The 22,107-nt window shown below is 32.8% G+C and overlaps 3 protein-coding genes across 4 annotated transcripts; 2 read left to right on the top strand and 1 right to left on the bottom strand.

Annotated features, from left to right (window-relative positions):
* Nucleotides 1–5,244: 5,244 nt before the first annotated feature.
* On the bottom strand, nucleotides 5,245–9,948 carry LOC107013496 (CRS2-associated factor 1, mitochondrial). Of its 2 annotated transcripts, none has more exons than XM_015213453.2 (6): nucleotides 9,342–9,948; nucleotides 7,598–7,725; nucleotides 7,153–7,378; nucleotides 6,948–7,075; nucleotides 5,689–6,011; nucleotides 5,245–5,602 (listed from the first exon to the last, which is right to left on the bottom strand). In XM_015213453.2, exons 1-5 carry the CDS (start codon nucleotides 9,877–9,879, stop codon nucleotides 5,799–5,801), a joined length of 1,233 nt encoding a protein of 410 aa, XP_015068939.1. In that variant the 5' UTR covers nucleotides 9,880–9,948; the 3' UTR covers nucleotides 5,245–5,602; nucleotides 5,689–5,798. The 2 variants fall into 2 exon arrangements, with proteins under 2 accessions (XP_015068939.1, XP_015068901.1); XM_015213415.2 differs by having other exon boundaries at nucleotides 5,246–5,602; nucleotides 5,684–6,011.
* A 1,342-nt stretch (nucleotides 9,949–11,290) lies between these two features.
* On the top strand, nucleotides 11,291–15,407 carry LOC107013365 (subtilisin-like protease SBT4.14). The gene is made up of 11 exons (XM_015213309.2): nucleotides 11,291–11,764; nucleotides 11,845–11,936; nucleotides 12,032–12,123; nucleotides 12,192–12,335; nucleotides 12,416–12,521; nucleotides 12,935–13,448; nucleotides 13,603–13,700; nucleotides 13,775–13,999; nucleotides 14,088–14,196; nucleotides 14,275–14,488; nucleotides 14,678–15,407. The coding sequence occupies exons 1-11, from the start codon at nucleotides 11,666–11,668 to the stop codon at nucleotides 15,220–15,222; spliced, it is 2,238 nt and encodes a 745-aa protein (XP_015068795.1). The 5' UTR covers nucleotides 11,291–11,665; the 3' UTR covers nucleotides 15,223–15,407.
* A 3,001-nt stretch (nucleotides 15,408–18,408) lies between these two features.
* On the top strand, nucleotides 18,409–22,107 carry LOC107024244 (subtilisin-like protease SBT1.1). Its single transcript, XM_015225222.2, has 2 exons — nucleotides 18,409–18,644; nucleotides 19,626–22,107. The coding sequence occupies exon 2, from the start codon at nucleotides 19,631–19,633 to the stop codon at nucleotides 21,923–21,925; it is 2,295 nt and encodes a 764-aa protein (XP_015080708.1). The 5' UTR covers nucleotides 18,409–18,644; nucleotides 19,626–19,630; the 3' UTR covers nucleotides 21,926–22,107.

Here is a 22,107-nt window from a genome sequence, read left to right as displayed (position 1 = left end):
AGGGCAAATATTTATTCAAACATATAAATCTATTTTCATCATTCTATAATCATCATTTAAAATTTACTTGCTATTTACAATTTTATCCAAAAAAAAATATTTGTCTATTATTATTGACTTGTCGTACTTTTTAAAAAATTATAAATAAAATAATTATTTTATTATATTATTTTTTAAATATAATAATAATAATATAATATTTTGAAAAATATAATTAAAAATGACTATAATTAATAATAAAGGTAAATTATGAATTAAGTAAAGTGGACAAATATTGTTTGTTGAACATTCATATTTGTATGCTATAGCAAAGTTTGCATAATTGCGCTCCATAGCAAACATAAAACTGTATAATTCGCTATACATATACAATCGTATAATTCGCTGGCCTAAATTGTATAATTCGCTGGCCTATTTCGCTGCAATTGTATAATTCGCTATCCTATTTCATTGCAATTGTATAATGCACAATTGTATAATTCGCTGCCTATTTCGCTGCAATATTTTTATAAAATTTGTTTTGCATACAATTGAATCGAATTAAAATGTATGTATATTGCATAATTATAAGTGTATAGCAAGAAGATATATGTTTTTCTCTCGCTTTATACAAAAACAGAAACACAATATATACACTTCTGTTGTATAAAGCTAGAGAAAATTGTATTTCACTGCAATTGTATAATTCGCAATTGTATAATTCGTTGGCCTTTTTCTCTGCAATATTTGTATAAAATTTGCATTTGTCTACAATTGAATTGAAGTAAAATGTTTGTAAATTGTATAATTAAGTGTATAACACGAAGATATATGTTTTTGCATGTGTATATACAATTTTCTCTCGCTTTATACAAAACAGAAACAGAATTATACACTTCTGTGTATAAAGCGAGAGTGGCGAGCGAGAATGGGAGAGTGGCGAGCGAGATTTTTGTGAGAGAGACGCCTGACAAATTTTGGCAAACGTTTGCTATGGAGCACAATTAAATCAAACCCTAACTATTCTATTTATTTTAGGTTATTAGTTTGCTATTATATACAATTTTCCCTACTATTTATATATTTTATTTGATATTAGGGTATGTATAACTAATACATATAAATCTCACATATATATTAGCATGATCATAGACACAATTTTTTTAAGAACTTTTTTCAAGTCATAGTTTTTTGAAGGATATTTTTATAAATAAATATTTTTTTTAGAAAATATGCAATTCACATTATTTCTAATAAATAAAAAATAATCTGATTATTAAGTGCATTATATTTTATATGTTTTTTTATAGTCAAGTGAAATTGTTCAAATACAGCTAGATTTCTCATGACTCCAAGTCTCCAACAAGATAATTTCTATGAAATTTCGTTTTAATGTCTTATATACACTCCAAAAAAAAAAAAAGTGGTATTTTGGTTCCTTTCTTTAATATAAGCAAATTAAAGTAAAAGCTAGACAGAAGCAACATAAATTTGATTTTAAAAAATTTATTTACGCAATTGGGAATAAAAAAGAGGAAGGACGGGACCTAGAAACATGAAGTTAGTTATATGGGATTAGCACAAGTAACCGCAATCTATGTTTGAAATTTTAGAGACACACTTATATTATATTAAGGTTCTATTATTTTCTAAATTTATTTTATCAATAATTTTTTATCTCGATTTACGCGATACTATCTTATGGGTTCAACGCTAGTTGACTTTTTTTTAAAATTTATACCACGTAAATCAAAAAAAGCTAAAAAATTATTTATAAAATAAATTTATGAAAATAATAGAATCTTAGTATAGTATAAGTGTATCTCTCGTAAATTGAGAGGTACTCGTGCATCTTTTTTTTATATACTACTACTATTACATAGTTGACATAACATGGTGTACTTTTTTGTTTGATTAAATAACATGGAAACATCATTATGTGAATGACCTAAGCTAATTGAATAACAGAAAATCAAGTTTAGACTAAAAATTGAAAAAAAAAATATATTTCGTTACAAATTTAGATAATCATGGGAGGTGGACCAACGCAAAACGGAGAAAAATAGAAAAATATTCATCACACGTTACAAAAGCATATGCCATTCCTATTTTAATTAGCCACGTGTGCATAGACGTGCTTGGTAGACCATCTCTAATTCAACATTAAATTTTATATTTAGTGAAAAATTTGATGTATTGAACTCAAATTTATATCAATTTTCACATTAAATGTAGTCTGTAAATAATGTTACACCAAATTTAATGTAACACTATTCATCATATTAAATTATAATATTATTTTATTATACAAATTTTTAATTAAACATTATATAAATTGTATGTTTTAATTAAATTTTTTGTATATTTAATTATTTTTATGTAATATTTTTATAATATTCATTTTAGATATAATTTTTTTTATAAAAAAATTTCTATATATAACTTCTTTAAAAAAATTGAATTTATGTTAATTTTACTATAAATTATATAAATTACAATCTGTTTTGCAATTAATGCAGGACCGTCGCATTTTTTGAGAAAAAAAGTATTACATGATATATTAATTTCATGTATTATAATGCACAACATGATAATTAAGAATGAACGTGATCTTAATGTACCAATCCAGATGCGTCAGAAGGTCCAACTGACCATAGAAATGACAATAGATGGAAATTATCAATTTCAACAATTTTTAGCTCGATATAAAAAAAAAAAGGACAAAGAAGATAATTTTGAACTACATAGTGCATTAATAAAGCATTTATGAGAGCACCTAGTGATCTTGAACGTTGAATATATGTGTAGAATTTAAATTTTTTTTTAATTATGTAATGTTTATTTAATTGTATCTCATTAATGATTTTACTTTTATATAATATATAATATTTGCTAGCAATTTATATTATTTAAAAAAATTATGGTACAAAATAATTTTATACAATTACAAAAGGAAATAATATGAATTATATATGATAATTATTTTAGAAAGAATTTGTTTTATGAAAAATAAGAAAATATAAATGAAATAAAAAATAATAATAAAATAATGATGAAAATAGAGAAATTTTTTTGATATAAATTTAGTGCAGTGAATTAAAATTGATTATATAATTTGATATTGTTTAAATTGAAGATGCCTTAGAAAAATATTTTGATACGAGTGTAATAAATAGAGAAAATTCTCAAAAATGTTAGTGTTAGTTTAAGCGTATACATTAATGATCTATGCTTTTTTTTTTTAACAGATATTATCTCTCAACTTTAAATATTTAGAAAATTAATAAGCATCTAGAAAAAGATTATTAAACGATTGTGAGTCTTGGCCAACGTCTTGTATATGCATAAAATATGTACATTATATATATATATATATATATATATTTTAATTTTATATGTCATATTTTTATTTTGTACTTATATTAATAAATGGTATAATATTATTATTTTACCTTTGTTTAATTTTTTTTGAACAAGTTTTTCATTAATGAACATGACTCATTTATTTAGCTTTTTTAAGTTGATCAAATGTATAGTTTTAAGGCTAATAATTCACACAGATAAAAAAAGGAAGAATATAATAATTTATGTATTTGATTTTATGAAATGACAAGTATTATAAATTAACTATATATAGAAATATATGACATATAAAACGAGACGGTAAAATATATAATAAGATGTGAAAATTTCATAATAAAAACACATTATTCATTTTAAAAATCAAATTTTGTTAAGTCACCATCTAGTGGTGCTAAAAAGTAAAAACGTTGAAATGATACAACCCAATGTGTGACCCAAATTAATACAAGGCAATCGTTTTCGCTCACCATGCTTAACATGTTCATTTACGATGGAAATTATGATACTTTTCTCATCTAATTGTTGCGATAAGATTTAATTACACAATTTTAGTTATTATTGCTTATTTTGTGGGCCTTTGTAATTATAAAATAATAAAAATAATTAATTTGGGATGGAGAAATCGAAAGCACAAAAACAGTAGGTGCTGCATTGGCAAACTTCAAACATAAATTGGAAGTAATGAACATGTCAACGTTAACCCACCACCTCATCTTATCTGTGGCTCTCACAAATTTTCGTACTTACCTTACTTCCACGTGGACAATCTTCTTCGAGAGTACTCGCGTTATAAAAGTTCGATTAATTCATATTTAAATTGCCAAAAGCTTAATAATACTCGCCTAATTGTTAGATGCCTCTTTTTGAAAATTTATTAATAGAATACGTGTAAATCTTCTACAGGAGCGTATTTAGTATGAGAGATAAGATATGCTCCCTCTGTTTTCATTTTATGTACGAGAGTTAAATAGTTTAACTTTGATCGGATATTTATTATGAAATTTTCAAATTTTTTGAAATGAAATTTATATATTTGTAAACTACATAAAGAGTATTAAAAGTCACAATAATTAATAATTCAAATTGTTAAAAGAATCTATGAAAAATTTACGGTCAAAGATAGATTTATTTGAATCTCGAAATGCGAAAAGGGTCACATAAAATGGGATGGAATAAGCAATAATTTTACGTGATTATTTTATGTTGTACTAGATTAAATGTATTACTTAATTCTAAAATAATTAATAGATAAGTATTGAAAACACTATAAACTTGGCGTAAACTATTAGGTTTTTTCCAAACTATGGTCAGCCTTGAAACCATCTACCTATTTTGATTAATTAAACTTAGGAGAGTTTAATTTGTTGTATTTAAAATAGTAATAAATTTTATGAACAATTTATTTGGTTTCAGAAATACCTTTCATGAATGCGAAAAGTGATGTATAAAAAGAGTTTAAAGGATACTTTTGTCATTTATTATTTTATCCCGAAATAAGTTATCTTAAAACTACTATATTACCCAAAGGAAGGGATAACTTATCTCGATACTAATTATTAATTTCAAAATAAGTTATTCCAAACTTACCAACCAAACAACAAATTAAATGGCATTTCAACTTAATTTGAAAATTATGCAAACGACCCATTAAATATACCTGACATGACATAACAAGCGTCTCAAACTCTTAGAGGGAGATTTGATAAAAATTTAGAAGTATATCTGATTCATGTTATATGATCAAAAATATATTTAAATATTAGACTCTCATATTCCAATCCCCTGCCTTATTCATCTTGGATCAGTGAATATTTTTCCCCACAGGTAACTAACTAACTACTTGGGAAGACATGTTATTGCTCTTTTGACCTGTGGAGAAAAACTAAACAGACCAATACCAACAGATGCAACTGAACTTTTTAATTGATCACTTACATTCTCACATAATTTTATTCACTTAAACATGATTTGGTTGGGATCAGGCGTGGAAATATACAAGTGATTTTGGGATCTGTTTGCATTGAGATTCACAAACAGCATTGTCAGGATAGTTTAATACTGCACCAGAAATTTCTCACCTAAGTTGGTAACAGGTTGGGACTTAAAATAATCAGCAAGCACGTGATATTCTTCACTCCCAGCAAATCAATCAATCTATTGGAAGAGCCAACAGTTGAGACATGAAAACTACGTCCTATCTATCTATATATACAACGAATGACAGCTACCTTCATTCTTCTCCAAGCTGTGCAAGTCTTTTCTGTAAATAAATAATACTCCCATTAAGTATAGTAGATCTAGTCAGGTAACCTTCAGACAAGAAAGGAGACACAAAATATACCTAACCATTTAGGTTGTATTTGGTTGACGTATTGTGTGTTGTTATTTTTCCCTCGGCTTGACTTGCAATAACTATAACCCCGCTTGAAGCCCAAAAATATTTATCAAAAAATGATCTAATCACTGTCGCCAGAAAAATAATCATTGTTGCCTGTAATTTCTTCTCCGTCTTGGTTTTCAACCTCATGATCATCCGGATCATTACTGGAATGATCAAATGGTTCTCTTTCTGTAAGGAAGAACCCATCCTCAGAAGGCTTGTAGTTTTGACCCCTCCATACCACAATCTGCTCTTTATCGAATGTCACGAGTATACAAGGAACCAAATCCTGCCATTGACACAAGTTAACACACATAGTATTTAGCAGCATGACAATCACTGAACAATCATTGAACATCAATTAAATCTTAGTCTTAGTAGCATGCCGATCACCTTTATCATCCAAATGGATATCACAGCATTATTCCAAACAGTAAGCTCTTCTAAGATGAGGTCTTCATTTCAAACAGAAAATGTGAACTGAAGGAAGAACTAGCTACTGCAGTTCTAGGAATATTAACCAACAATCCCCCCACACCCCCACCCCCGAGGCAAAGAGCTCTGAAAGTAAACAAGCAGAAGAGAAGATGACCGTGATTGTTTCTTCTGCTTTTCTGTGATTTGGTAGTCTCACCCCTCCAAATCCTCATCCCCGGGGCCAAGAGTGATTTTCACCACTTTCTTCCTTGGTGATTCAGACTCCTAAAGGCTCAACCACCGCTTCTTTCTATGAGCATACAATAAAAGTGACTTTTATTTATTCGAAATAAAGTGAAAACTTTCTTAGAAATTCTTTCTCGGTTTATTTCATGATTGAAAAAGAATTTATCAATATTCAAGAACAAATGGTTGTGGTTTGGAGACTCAAGAATGGAGCTCCATGTGGATATTCTGTCCAAGAATCAAAACCCAATCTCTGTAGCAAGCTTCTACTTTTACCAGATCCATCATGCTTTGGACATTGCTGCAGCAATTGTTGGGGCCCAAAAACATTACTGTAATGCATACATCTCACTCTGACAAGTAAAAAAGAATCACTAATACAACACCAAGTCGGTGTTAAAAGAACTTGTTGTACTTAAAAAATAACAGAAACTGCATCTCTTCTCGTAAATCATAGTACTCCTCATAAAGGAAAAAGAAGCAATATGGCCATTACTACCACCAAGGTATACTATATGAACATGTCCAAGTCCAACACAAAATAGAAGGAGAAAATTATTACCCTCAGTTTGCAGCCTATTTTCTTGTAATCACTCTTTTGAAGGCCTTTACAATCAATCCGAACCAGCTCCTCACTGAGAAAAGCATCTCGTACCATCGGTACAAGACTTCCATAGTAACCATTTTTGGCTGCATAGTAGAATACATGTCACATACCAAATCAAGATGGTCTCACCAAACAAAACACAGTTGACAAGAAAGGATACCTAGTTTTGTTAATGCAGGAACAGCTAATCCTCTTTTTCTCATCTCTTTAGTTTCCTCGATACTCAAGCCATCGGTAGTAGTTTTTATAAGCCTGGGATATACAGGTTCGTGAGGCTTCCAGAGCATTAAGGGGATAACAGGCCTCTTCTTGGGATGATAATTTCTTCCTCTATAGAGCACAAGTAAACCACCATGTCTGTGGATGATTTTACCAGAAGTCTTATCCTAAAAGACATACAAGAACCCACATTACTAATCAATGACACAGTAAAACATAAAAATGAAATTCAAAGATAAGTGGAGCATATCTTTTTAGAGGATAAAGCCCCTGAACAGAGTAAATAGATACCTGTTCAAGCAACTTAATTCTGACAAATAACAATAATAAGATGGGATTAAGAAGCAAATGAAGTGGATGAGATTGAATTTGGAGGACGGAGATACCTCCAGCTGAGTGCAAACATTCTTCATATCAACTGTAGGCACACCCATACATTTTATTCTTACAGCTTCAGAATGTTTCCAGTTATTATGAATATCATTCAACATGTTATGTGTTAAACCATCTCGTCCTGCAAAACAAAAATCATAAAGCCAACATTCAGATAATGTGCTATTATAATTATGTCCAGTGATATTCAACATCTTTTTCACTAGAGTAGAGAAGGAAAAAAGTGTTTCATGTCATTATAAAGGCTAAAGCCCTAATAGCAAATGGAGGCATGAAGCACATCACATCACTAATTTTCCAATCCATGACAGTAAGCTTTAATGTAAAAGTAAAGCATAGTTTGCATAATAAAAGAACAGAAGATGTCTCCACACCACTAAATTCCCCAGTCTATGACAGTAAACTTCAACGCTAATAAAATAAGTCAAGAATGGTTTGCATTACAAAAGAAAACAAAGATGTAGAGTGTGTTTGGTATGAAGGAAAACATTTTCTGGAAAATGTTTTCCAATTTTCTTATGTTTGGTTGGGGCAAAAGTTTTGGAAAATGTTTTCCAAATCAACTAATTTTCCTCAAAATTAAGGAAAATGACTTCCCTTCAAAAATTAAGGAAAACATTTTCCAAAGCTCTCTTCCAATTTTAAATTACATTTTTTTTTTGGAAAAACATCAATTTTATAAAAAATAAAAATATTTTCAATTTCATAAATTATTTTCTACTATAGTAAAAATAAAAGATGTTCCTCAAAAATATTTTTTATTTATAAATCACGCACTAAAAATCATTTCCGAAAAATATTTTCTACTCACCAACCAAACATGAGAAAATAAGTCCAAAATCTACTTGTTTTCCAGGAAAACATTTTCCAGGGAAAATATTTTCCTTCATACCAAACACACCCGTAAAGTTAACAGGCAGTTGCATACAAGAACTTAGAACAACTGGAATTGTGATAGGAATATGTCTAGTGCCTAAATTACTAAATTGTTTCACCAAATGCCCTCTCCAAAAATATTAGGCAATCCATAACTTTTCGGAGCTACTCTGTTTTTTAAAAAACATTACTCCAGAAAAAAACTTCAGTGATTATTATTTAAAGATCTCCAACCATATAGGATTAAACAGTAATCCTAATAATACATTTGATTCATAGTATCTAGATGCAGCAATACTAAAGCCATCAAAATATCAACACTGACTTCTTTGAATAACCTAATTGTGTGTGCTTGGCAAACAAGTTTCATGAAGTGGTTTAGGTTGTAATGATTCATCTTCGAGAAAAGAACAAAGGCAAATGAAAATAAGTAGTATAATAACTCCTGAATTATCAACCTTCCTAAGTTCATTATGAAGTGATGCTTATATTCAAGTCATACATATACAGCAGTACAACCATGGCACTTCAATAAAGAATTAAAACCAAACACAACTGAGTACCGCTTTCAAGTCAGCAAACCAGCCCAATCTTTATGCAGAATTTCACTTTCACCCGTCACTTGACGCAATCACAGTATGCAATAATGTAAAGCAATACCACAAAGTTTTTGGCATAATCAAGTTAACACATGGGTTAGGTACCAATGTTTACTTTCTCAATTCTACTTAAATACTTTTGCAAAAATTGAAATGCTACATAACAACAGTAAAAGACAATAAATCAAAGCTCAACTCATCTACCAAACCTTTGGGTCTAACAACAACAGAAATGATTTTTTTTTTCAAAAAAAGTGAATACCCAAATTGACTTGCCGCTTGGTTTTATGCCTCTGACACCTTTCCACAAGAGCTTTCCTCTCCGCATTCGTTAAAGGCTCTCCTTGAATTCTGTCTCTCGCCACTCTTCTCTTCTCTTCCACGGTTTTCTCATCTCCCGGTGACCCCACTTTTGGGTCAACCACAGGTGCACACACTCCAGTCCACACTCTATCCAACTTCCCAGGCCCAAAAGGTGAGTACTTGGGCTCGCGAAGCCCAATGGGCCGCACATCCGGACTGCTCTCAGTGTAACTGAAGCGGAAGTCGAAGGGCAATTTGGACTGAAGCGGTTTCTCACCAGTCCGGTCCAGTGACGACGGCGGACGGTACCGGGGTTTGGGCTGCTTCTTGGGTGGTGAATGAGTGGAACTAGGGTTTAGGGGTTTAAGTGACGGCGGAGGTACGAAGGAATATTTTGAATAGAGATTTGAAGAAGCGGCGGCGGTGGTAGAAAAGAGGTGGCGCGTGGCGGAGAGTGAGAGAATTTGGTTTTTCTGGCGGGAGAATAAGCGGAGCATTGTGACGGGTCAGAGGAATTTGGGTAAATTCCCCTCCGAATATAGATGAGGTGATTTGCTTAGAAGGAGTTAGGTGTTTTAAAATTAACAATTAGATCACACCTAATTAATTTATCATTTTTTTATTTGATATTTAATATTTATATTAAGATAAAGTGCTCCTTAATAGAATTGTTAGCTCATAACATAAATATTTCTAGTAACTTCATTCAATTAACGTTTATATTTCTTGTTAACCAATGTGATTTCTTGGGGGTATAAAGTTAACATCAAAGCAATTCTAAACTTATTTTTGGACCATGTATATTTACTATTAAGCTTAATCAAACATACATAGTTATAATGCTTTACGCTTTAATCCAAAATTAGTTGACATTTGCTATATTTTTTTTTTTTTTGTTATTCATTTCACCTTATTCAAGCTAGTGTTTCTTTACTATGTTTTAAATAAATTCAATTCAAAAGATTTATTTTTTTAAATAGTAATTAGATTATCTTTATTTTTGGTTGTGAACCAATCCTAACACTAGTCCTCTCAGAGAATGATCAAAGATTTGAAGCTAATAAGTTTTCATCATTATCTTAAATTATATATATATAAGCTAAATGAGTTTAATTTCCAAAAATCCGTACCTGAAGAGTTGGATTCACTTCACTTCTGTTCTATCTATCTTTTTTTAGAACCGAAAATGCTACAAGAAAACTTCTACAAAGGAAGTTAAATTTAGTGAGATAGCTTATGCTAGTATTTTCTATGTACAAATCACAATTAGTATGAGATTTAGTCATAAATAATAAAATGGTTTGATATATTTATCTTTTTAAATTTACTTGTCATCTAGAATACTAGACCACTAGCGTATTTGCTTCAAGGAAAAGTTTTTTCTTTAAAAGAAAGTGTAAAGTTAAGAGAAGTTGCTAGTCCTTTTCTTTAGTGCAAAAGCCATGAATTCTTCCTAACTTTTTGTTTACATATCGTATTTCCTAAGGCTATTTTTCGAAAATTAAAAACATTGTAATATACTACTAATATATATTATTAAATTGCATAATCTTGCACATAGCTAACTTTTTTATGTACAATTGACTGGTGTACATTAGCAATTAATGTTAGAAGTCCTTAATTATTGGACAAAAATTTAACTTATTACATATGTTTATGTCATTTGGTTACCTTTGGATAATGGGCCATTATCACAACAATTTTTTTTTTGAAAATCATTTTAAACTTGAAGCTTTTTAACTTTGCTACTAATGTAAACAAAGTAAAAACTTGCATTTAAATCCAAGTTAGCCAGGGTTCCTTGTGTATTGGCTTTTTGGATATCAGTCACTTCTTTACATGCATTACAATTACAATATAATCTCTTTCATGGATATTAATTTTATAATTTTTTGTATATCAATTTACTTCAAAAAATTCTTTAGTTAACTACCATTGTTGTTGCTTCCAGTAATCATTGAGCATATTGTATATGACAATGTATTCGATTTCTAGAGTTAGTAGGTTCAGAATGAATATTTGTGTCGATATTAAAAGTTTGGGAAAAATATTACTCCTTTCATTCTCAACTAGTTGCACATAATAATCAACCAATCTTTATCCATCTTTCTTCTAAGACAACCAATCAAAATCCTCAATATGAAGTTAAGTTAAAAGTGTCCTTCAGATGATCTTTCTTCCTCATTAATTGCTATTACCATTATATTGTACCTAATAATACTTTTGCATGTCACCTAACCTTTCATATCACTATTGACACAAAGACTATTGTGTCTTGTGAGAATGTTGAGGAACAATCACTTCTGTTGGCTTTTATCTTATCAGCTACTACTACTTATCTTGATCTTGAGTGGCATTGAAGCTGTTGAAGTAGATAGAAAAGTACTCTTTTACTACACTAAGCTAGTGCTGTGCATTTTCATAATCTTGTTTTGCTTGTGCTGATCTGCATTGTATTGCAGGACTTTTACATTGTTTTCTTGAAAGATAATCCAGCGAACGAAGAATCTGCATTTCAGAGACATGTTGATGTCCTGTCATCTTTAAAGGGAAGGTTAGTTAAATTAGTCTGTCATTCTCATGTGATCCAAGAGTAATGCAGTTCCTGAAAGGAATTTTCTTGACTTGCTCTGTTGTAATTTGTACTAGGGATGCAACAGAATCTCATGTTTATAGCTATACAAAAATCTTCAATGCATTTGCAGCAAAGCTATCGCAATATGAAGTTCACAAGTTATCCAGTAAGTAGCTCTTTTGTTAGTCTTTGGCAAATTTCTTTGATGCTAAAGATTGAGTTCTTCTTCTCTAGGCATGGATGAAGTGGCTTCTGTCATACCAAATAGATATAGGAAGCTACATACTACAAGATCATGGGAATTTATTGGCTTGCCTGCAACAGCGAAAAGAAGATTGAAAGGGGAGAGCAACATTATTGTGGGAGTCTTCGATACAGGTTTAATATCGTTTGAATTTTTCATTTTGGCGAAGAAAATAGAGTGCAGCAATCATATTTTCTTGAAAATGTTTTGACAGGGGTAACTCCTCAATCAAAGAGCTTTAAGGATGATGGCCTTGGTCCTCCTCCAGCCAAATGGAAAGGAAGTTGTCACCATTTTGCAAATTTTTCTGGTTGCAACAAGTAAATTATATATGCCCTTGTCATCAGTTTTGTCTTACACATCATTGGCATCCATCTTGGAATCTACTTTTGTTCTAGAAGCATAACATGTAAAATATAACATAAATGATAGGTAGTTCTGAGTCACACTTAACCAACCAGCCGCGCACAGCTCAATAAGTGTGTCTGAAATTTGAAGTTAATACCTTCTTATGTTGTCCACATGGTACCCTAGCCGGTATCTGGTCCTCACATCTAGAACATGTTACTAAAAGATGTTATTGTTTGCTTTACTAGGATTGAAAACATAGTAACCTCAGCCATTGCCTTATTGCTTGTTTTACTTAAATTTTCTTTATCTGTATATCCTAACTTACATAAATGGACCTGCAAGAGATAATTTTTGTGCATGTTTTGTTATTGTGATCATCAAGCAAGCTTATAGGGGCAAGATACTTCAAGCTGGACAAAGTACCTGATCCAAATGACATAATGTCACCAGTTGATGTGCATGGCCATGGAACACATACATCATCCACCCTAGCGGGAAGTATGGTACCTGATGCAAGCTTATTTGGTCTTGCCCGAGGGACTGCACGTGGAGCGGTTCCTTCTGCTAGAGTAGCTATGTACAAAGTCTGTTGGGCGACATCAGGTTGTTCAGATATTGACATTCTAGCTGCATTTGAAGCTGCCATTATTGATGGTGTAGACATAATATCCATCTCAATTGGTGGTCTTACTGGTGGTTATACGACTGATGTGATATCTGTTGGGGCCTTTCATGCCATGAGAAAAGGGATTCTTACTGTAGCTTCCGCTGGAAATGATGGACCTAACCTCAAAACTGTCGCAAACCATGCACCATGGGTGCTAACTGTGGCAGCTAGTGGCATTGATAGGGAGTTCAGGAGTAAGGTGTTGTTGGGAAATGGGAGAACAGTCTCAGTAAGTCCTTTACCTGCTTAACAAAAGCTCGAATATGCAAAGGAGAAAACACAAGTCTATTGGATCACTGCTTTAGATCAAAGTTTACGGTCTTTGGGTGGATATATTGCATCCCCTTATCATTTATGCATTTACTCATAGCAGCATTGTGCAGGGGATTGGAGTAAACGCGTTTGACCCAAAGCAAAAATTGTATCCTCTTGCGATGGGAGTTGATATAGCCAAGAGCTCCGATACTCGAGAGAGTTCAAGGTACTAATTAGGTTGCTATTAGGCATATGATCTTTCTTGGAAGTAGCCTTTCGTATAATATTACACTGTCACAGGTACTGTAGTGAAGGATCAATGGACCCTCGGAAGGTAAAGGGAAAGCTTGTTTACTGCCAATTAGGTTCTTGGGGTGTTGATTCTGTTGTAAAAGAACTTGGAGGAATCGGCACTATAATTGAAAGTGATCAGTTTCTTGATTCTGCCCCAATTTTCATGGCTCCTGCAACAATAGTTAACAGCAGCATAGGGAAAAGTATGAATAGGTATATGCATTCAGACAGGTAAAAATGTTATAACCTGTTTAGTCCATTTCCGAACTAGAACTACTGATTGTTATACTTAGTTCTGAGATGCTTTTGAAAAATGCAGATTACCTTCAGCAGTAATTTACAAATCACAAGAAGTTAAGATCAAAGCTCCATTCATTGCATCATTTTCATCAAGAGGTCCAAATCCGGGAACAAAGCGCCTTCTGAAGGTAAATTTAGATGGAAGTCGAGAGTTCATTGTTTATGTTAAATTTTCCAAATTAGCTTTCTGATGCAGCATTGTACAGCCTGACATTGCAGCTCCAGGAATCGACATTTTGGCTTCTTACACCCCCATGAAATCACTCACTGGTCTGAAAGGCGATACTCAATTTTCAGAATTCACCCTCATGTCCGGCACTTCCATGTCATGCCCTCATGTTGGTGGCGCAGCTGCCTATGTAAAGTCATTTCATCCTGACTGGTCTCCTTCTGCTATTAAGTCTGCCATCATGACTAGTGGTAAATCAACAAAATCTTGTTCTCCACTGTCATTTGGTCTAAAAATCAGTACCCCTAAGCCAAATAGATAGTGTAGCAAAAAAAAGATTAGTCCACTCGAGCAACAAATAATCTAAGACTGTACAGCAACAAATACTTGTCAGACTGTAGTATCTAAAATTTTGATCTTTTTTCCTTATGAACTTGAAGCAAGATCAATGAGCTCAAAGGTGGACAGGGAAGCAGAGTTCGCGTATGGTGCTGGACAAGTTAACCCGATGAAAGCAAGAAGCCCTGGATTAGTCTATGACATGGATGATATGGCATATATCCAATTCTTATGCCATGAAGGCTACAATTCATCGTCAGTCTCCAGTTTACTTCGACAACAGGTAAATTGCTCCACACTGATTCCTGCAACTGGCGAAGATGCTATCAACTATCCCACAATGCAGCTTGGCCTAAAGAGTGATCAAGAACCAACCATAGGCATTTTCAGGAGGAGAGTTACCAATGTTGGCCAAGCCAAATCTGTTTATAATGCAACCATCAGAGCTCCTAAGGGAGTGGATATATCGGTACAACCAATGACTCTCTCCTTCACACGCCCGATGCAGAAGAGAAGTTTCAAGGTTGTTGTGAAGGCAAAACCAATGTCAAATGCTATAATATTGTCAGGTTCACTCACTTGGAAAAGCTCCCGGCACATTGTAAGAAGTCCTATAGTCATTTATGATCCAAAGGTTTTTGATTAAGTTGTAATGTGATAATCTCCAAGAAAAAATGATACAGAAGAGGCACAAAAGAACATTAAGAAACAGAGATTATAGATGAAACTGAAGGTCATGATGTGACATCTGTGAATAATTCTACATGTATATTCCTTCATATATTACTTTTATTATCACTTCTGCAACATTATACATACTACTCCTATTTACTGATGACTTCAACAAACAAGTCTGAATTAACTAGTTGAACACTTGTGCTAGAAATTCATTGGATCGATATATGCCATTTCATACTCGAACTTGCATGTCATTAACCCTTTAGTACAGTGGATCTGATGCAAGCCTTATCTTGAATGATTGCGCGCATAAATTGTTTAACTACTACATTAGTTTTGAACTAATGTAGATCATTAGGGGAGCATAAAGTCATTTGTTATAAAGCTAAGGACATTTTTGGGGTCAGCATTAGGTGATTTATAAATTGAACTCTTATTACTTATTAGTAAGACATAAAAAGTCATCCAACAAATCTCTAAAAAATCTTTTTTTTTATGTGTGCATAGTGTTAGGTTTTATTTGTCCCAAATTTCTTACCATAAATAGGTTTTCCTTTAAGAAAAAAGTTTTGAATTGACTAATCATTTTCTTGTAGGAAAAGGTTTAGGACTCTATAAATAGAGAAATGTTCCTTCTAACTTAATCAGCATTCACAATGTAGTCTTAAAGGGCTTTGAGAGCTTTGGTTAGGGGGAGAATTTATGAGTCACAAGCTTGATATGTTATCACTTGTGTGAACCTCCCATGTATTCTGAGTGAATTGGTTGAGGTTGTTTCTCTCCGTATTTTGTACTCTCATATTTATAGTGGATTGCTCATCTCCTTTGTGGACGTAGGTCGATTGACCGAACCACGTTAAATCTTTGTGTCTTTTGGTATATTTCTCGTTGTCTTCTTACTCGTGGTCTTTCGAGGTTTGCATTGCTAGCTTCCGCGTTTACACCTGCTTATTTTCGATCCTAACATATAGGCAAACTTATAATAAAGGAGGATGATTACTATAGGTTGATAACCAATATAAAACCAGTCTAACTATAATAATTAGTAATTTTTGCAAGTAATCATATCGAAGAGACGAAGACCTTTGTTATATGAATATTGAAGATTAATATAGTTGACTTCGACTGATTTTAATTTTTATCGAGAGATATACAATTGATTACTCATCCACAACTTTAAATGAACATACAGAAAAGTAGTAGTGCACACACAGCCAACAAGAGTCAGATACAGAATGATAGGCCACCACCACCAATAGTGATATCTTGAAACACTTCCAATACCATGCTTTTCTTTATTGAGCAATGCAACAAATTCAGCATAAAAGAAAGGGAATATAATTTCTAAGTGGACTGAACAAATATTACTACAATGATTGTGTGCAACACTAAATAACCCCACTATAGTGTCTAGTGTTAGGTATATATCATCTAGATCTTATTCTGCAATAAAATTCAAACTTATATATAGTCGCCTTTTACGCTCTTTTATGTCATTTAACAGATAATTACAAGTAATCGCTCGTGATAAACAAAATTTAGTAACTTTATGATAGAGAACCTGTTACAACAAGATAATGTAAAAATTGGTTACACTAGATATAATTCGAATCGAATATTTTGTCTATTTTTATTTATTTTTGATCGACTCATATTCGACTCCGACCTTTTGGTCCCATGAAAAGGCAGAAAAGGGTGTGATGCTTTTGGCAGCCGTGAAATGAAAGAAAAGTGCCAAAGATAGCATTTATGCAAATGATGAAAAAACCAAAAGAATGGGTTAGGTTTTAGGTGCACCAACAAAACTATGGTCCAAAAATCAAGAGCCTTATTTTATTTTGGCAGCACTCACATTTTTCAACTCTAGAGCAAAACTGAACAAGCATGCGTTAATTTTCTACTTTGTCCTGTAGAGTTAATCATACCAAGCATATGATGATGCGCATGATAAACTTGATTATCATCGTATATTAACTTGAGATCATTATAAAAATTCATAAATTTTAAATTTTGAATCCGACTCTTTTAAATTTTTATTACCAAGCCATGGGGGGCTTTACGTTAGGTATTATATAAAGCATTGCATTTATTTTTCACCAACACAAAGAGGCAACACGGTTTGTTAATTGCTTGCTTGCTGTTCTCCATATATATATTTTAAAAAAATGAAATCTTGAAATCAAAGTACCATTTATTACACAGAGAAGATATTAGTAAAATACAATTCAAGCAACAGAGGTCAACAATACTATACAGATTTTCAGCCGTATTATTGGTTACAAGTAAGAATACAAGTTATTGGGAGCTGACCAAAACCTAACATTTAATGTTTTTGCCACCACACATGATTGATTATATCTTACACTTTTTGTTGCTCACAAAATAATCAGACAAAGATTGTGGTGGAGTGATAAGTACGCATTATTCTTAATCAAAAATCTCAAATTTGAATCTCTTGAATACAGAATAGTCTTTATTAAAAAGCTAGTACAAATTTAAATTTAATCAAAATCTAATGTGAATACGAGAAAAAATGGGAACAGAAACAACACCAAGTCAAACATATAATACAGTTACGAAACAGCAATTAGATTGCTACATTTATGAGGGCCGTCACCGAATGTTTTTCCGGCAACTAATCTTTTATCTTTAAGCAAAAATATTATATGTATTAACCCATCTTCAAGATAGGAGTGGAGCCAATATTTTTTAATTAATAAATTAAGAATAACAATCATTTTTTTCTTATTATATACAAAATAGATTTTTCATACCTATCAAATGTTTTTCTTTAACGTAATTTAATGATTTAGCCAAAAATATTATCTTCGGTGCGACTCATAAATACAATGGTAGCTCTGATCCTAATTCAAGATAGTAATCATATCCTAATTTATATACTATTTTCGTTTCAATTTATTTATCTGTTTTTATTTAGAATCTTGTCTAAATATATATGTACAAGAATCTTAAAAGATCATAATATGAACAACATGAAGCTAAGTTAACTTTCTTTTTTTTTTTTTTGGTGGGGTCTAATATTATATTTAGTATCACCATTTTTAAGTGACCCAAAGAATAAGAAATACAACTTCTTTGAACAATGATTGCACAAAAGTATTTTTATATATAGCACTATAGAAGTTCCTAAAAGCCAGCATTATTCCATCATATCTCTATTTCCTCTCAATTGTTTAAGCTGCTTTTCCACCTTTCTTTTTTTTTTTTCTTTTTTTAAAAAAAGTTTTCTTTTAAATTTCATTTTTCTTTATTGCTAACTAGCAAACATAAAGTGCCATAATTTGTCACACTTTTTCCCTTGGCCTATTTAAATTATTCATCAGCCTTTATCATTTCCTCAGTACTTGATCTGAATATCCCAAAACAAAGGTATGCTTTCTCCTTATATTCATGTTTACAATACCATGCACATTATAGCTTCTAATATATTTGCACGAGTACTAATGACAGATTCAGAGTTTAAAGTTAGTAAATTCTATTTTTTTATATACGTGTTTTTAATCTTTAATTTTTCTTAGGCACATATATAATTAAGCTTATCGTGTCTATTCCAGATTCGCTATGGCACACAACTTAATTAGGTAGAAATTAAATACATGTACAAATTTCCTTTATGGTCTAAATATACGTGATATATAAAATATTTCACGTTAAAGTTAAAACAGTGGTACAAGTTAGTTTTGCTTTAATGGTTTGTGGTTGAAGTTATTGCTTCACGAGTATGGCTTCAAGTGGACATACATATCGAAAAATCAAAAAATCAGATCAAACTAAAATAATTTAGTTTTTCGGTTTTGGATTCCATGATTTGATGCTAGTGTTTTTTTCTTGAAAAGTTTGGTTCTTCGATTTGGTTTAAGGCTCTTGAAACTTAGATGAACGAATTTTTAGTAATTTATTTTTTTTAAGAAAATAAAAAAAATATACTAGTATAATTTTTTGATATTCAGATGGTAATGTCATTGTCTTGTCACTTTTAGAGTGTATCTGTTTTAGCTTTTGCTCACAAGAAGTGACTGCAATTCAAAGTACTCTGTTCATGTAATTAAATCCTACAAGTATGAATGCTTTTTTATTTGTACGGAGTATTTAATATTTTCGTTGGCTTGTAACCGCAGACGGAGCTAGGTGGATTCAAAATAAAATAAATAAATATATATGTATATTAACTTGTGATAAGGAAGGGGCCGTGTTTACATTAGTGATGTGGGTTCAAACCCCACTATCAATTTTTTGTCCTAAAATTTAGAACGCCCAAACTCCTTCGCCTCGGCTTAACTTTATTATAAACAAAGTGTTGTATGTATGAACTTTTCTCATAATTTTCTAATTTTGTCCCCTGTTTGGCAGTGAAGATGAACTTCAGAAACTGCATGTTTTTGTTAGCATGTATAGTTTCAGTGATTTCATCTACTTTAGCTGAACAAGACATATATGTTGTTCATATGGACAAGACCAAAGTCAGATCATTAGACAGTAATCTTGGGATTTCCAAAAGATGGTATGAAGATGTTATTAGTTCTATATCTGTTGATAGTGAAGAGGAACAAGAAGAAAAGCCTCCTCAGCTTCTCTATGTATATGAAAAGTCCATCTCTGGTTTTTCGGCGAAACTCTCCAAGAAACAACTTGAATCACTAAAACAAGTTGATGGATTCCTTACAGCTGTGCCAGATGAAATGTTAAGCCTACACACAACTCATTCACCTCAGTTTCTTGGGCTGAAAAGTGGCAGAGGACTTTGGAGTGGTCCAAATTTGACCTCTGATGTGATTGTTGGGGTTATCGATACTGGAATTTGGCCTGAACATGTAAGTTTCCGTGATTCTGGCATGCCACCGGTGCCTTCTCGTTGGAAAGGCAAATGTGAAGCTGGAACCAAATTTGCGCGATCAAATTGTAATAGGAAGATAATTGGTGCAAGGATTTTTCCCAAAGGATATGAAGCTGCTGCAGGGAAAATCAATGAAAAAGAGGATTATAGATCAGCGCGCGACTCACAAGGCCACGGAACACATACTGCTTCAACAGCAGCTGGGAATCTTGTCAATGGTGCCAACCTTTTCGGTCTGGCTAAAGGCTTGGCTGGTGGTATGAGCTATGGATCAAGAATTGCAGTTTACAAAGCTTGTTTCATGTTAGGTTGCTCAAGCTCTGATGTTTTAGCAGCTATTGATCAAGCTGTTATTGATGGGGTGGATGTATTGTCACTTTCTTTAGGAGGCTTGCCAAAGCCATTTTATATCGATAATATAGCGATTGCTGCATTTGGTGCGGTCCAACATGGGGTCTTTGTGTCATGTTCAGCAGGAAATTCAGGGCCTTTGAGTTCAACTGTTGGCAATGCAGCACCTTGGATTATGACTGTTGCTGCAAGCTCGTTGGACCGCAGCTTTCCAACTATTGTAAAGCTTGGAAATGGACATGTTTTTAAAGGGGCTTCCTTGTACGTAGGCAAGCCTACAATGCAATTGCCACTTGTTTATGGAAGAACGGCAGGTGGGGAAGGAGCTCAATTTTGCACCAATGAGACACTATCTTCAAAATTAGTCAAAGGCAAGATTGTTGTCTGTGAGAAAGGAATCAATGGCAGAGCTGAAAAGGGAGAGCAAGTGAAGTTAGCTGGTGGGGCTGGAATGATTATGGTAAATAGAGTTGAAGAGGGCGATGAACTTTATGCCGATGCTCATGTCCTGCCTGCCACATCCTTGGGAGCTTCAGCTGGCATTGCTATCAAGAATTACATTAACTTGACAAAAACAGCCACAGCTTCAATCAAATTCGAGGGAACAGTTTATGGCAATCGCGCACCAATAGTGGCTGCCTTTTCCTCTAGAGGACCTAGTGCAGCTGGACCGGATATTATCAAGCCGGATGTTACTGCTCCAGGTGTGGACATATTAGCTGCCTGGCCTCCAAATATCAGCCCATCAATGCTAAAGAGCGATAAGAGAAGCGTGCAATTCAACATTCTTTCTGGCACTTCCATGTCTTGCCCTCATGTCAGTGGACTAGCTGCATTGCTTAAATCAGTCCATAGAGATTGGTCACCAGCAGCAATCAAGTCAGCACTAATGACAACTGCTTATACCCTTGACAAAAAAAGAACTCCAATTGCAGATGCTGTTTCCGAAACTTCACTATCAGCTACACCATTCGTCTTTGGCTCAGGACATGTTGATCCTGAAAGGGCTTCTGATCCAGGCCTTATCTACGATATCTCAACCGAAGATTACCTACATTATATCTGTAGCCTAAACTACAACTCTTCCCAAATAGCCCTTTTGTTGAGAGAAAATTATACTTGTCCTAGTCATTCATTTCAGTCACTTGGTAATCTCAACTACCCTTCTTTCTCTGTACTTTTCGACAGCAACAACCAACATCTGATCCAGACATTTAAAAGAACTGTGACAAATGTTGGGACCCCTAGGAGTACTTACATTGTACAAGTGAAGACACCTTATGGAGTATCAGTCACTGTGAAGCCAAAAATTCTGAAATTTCATAAAAAAGGACAGAAACTGAGATACAAAGTGAGGTTTGTTACAAAGGGAAAAAGTAGTCCTGCTGATTCAACATTTGGTTCACTGACTTGGATTTCAAGAACACATATAGTTAGAAGTCCCATTGCTGTCACTTGGCAGTAACTCAAAGTAGGGAAAATTTGATCCAATTCTTGAAACTGTCAATGTATTCTTCTGAATAAACTAACTATAGTATAATCAAATACTGTATTGCAGTTTTCAAAGAAAGAGAAAAAAATTTGACCTTATTGGCCAAAGAAGGAGCCTAACACACTGAAACATTCAAGGCATTTTCATTTCTTCTA

This window comes from Solanum pennellii, chromosome 1, assembly GCF_001406875.1.
Source record: "Solanum pennellii chromosome 1, SPENNV200".
Lineage (NCBI taxonomy): Eukaryota > Viridiplantae > Streptophyta > Magnoliopsida > Solanales > Solanaceae > Solanum > Solanum pennellii.
Note: the sequence above shows the minus strand (reverse complement) of the source record. Positions and strands in the feature narration are given on the sequence as shown.

Bases quoted from the DNA above. Each gene is read 5' to 3' on its own strand.
- LOC107013496 (XM_015213453.2), bottom strand. From the start codon at position 9,879: ATGCTCCGCTTATTCTCCCGCCAGAAAAACCAAATTCTCTCACTCTCC. The intron at 7,726-9,341 runs GTATTCACTTTT...TTTGTTTTGCAG, and splicing joins CAAGCGGCAAGTCAATTTGG to GACGAGATGGTTTAACACAT. The intron at 7,076-7,152 runs GTATCCTTTCTT...TCTACTATGCAG, and splicing joins TCCTGCATTAACAAAACTAG to CCAAAAATGGTTACTATGGA.
- LOC107013365 (XM_015213309.2), top strand. From the start codon at position 11,666: ATGTTGAGGAACAATCACTTCTGTTGGCTTTTATCTTATCAGCTACTA. The intron at 11,765-11,844 runs GTACTCTTTTAC...ATTGTATTGCAG, and splicing joins CTGTTGAAGTAGATAGAAAA to GACTTTTACATTGTTTTCTT. The intron at 11,937-12,031 runs GTTAGTTAAATT...AATTTGTACTAG, and splicing joins CTGTCATCTTTAAAGGGAAG to GGATGCAACAGAATCTCATG.
- LOC107024244 (XM_015225222.2), top strand. From the start codon at position 19,631: ATGAACTTCAGAAACTGCATGTTTTTGTTAGCATGTATAGTTTCAGTG.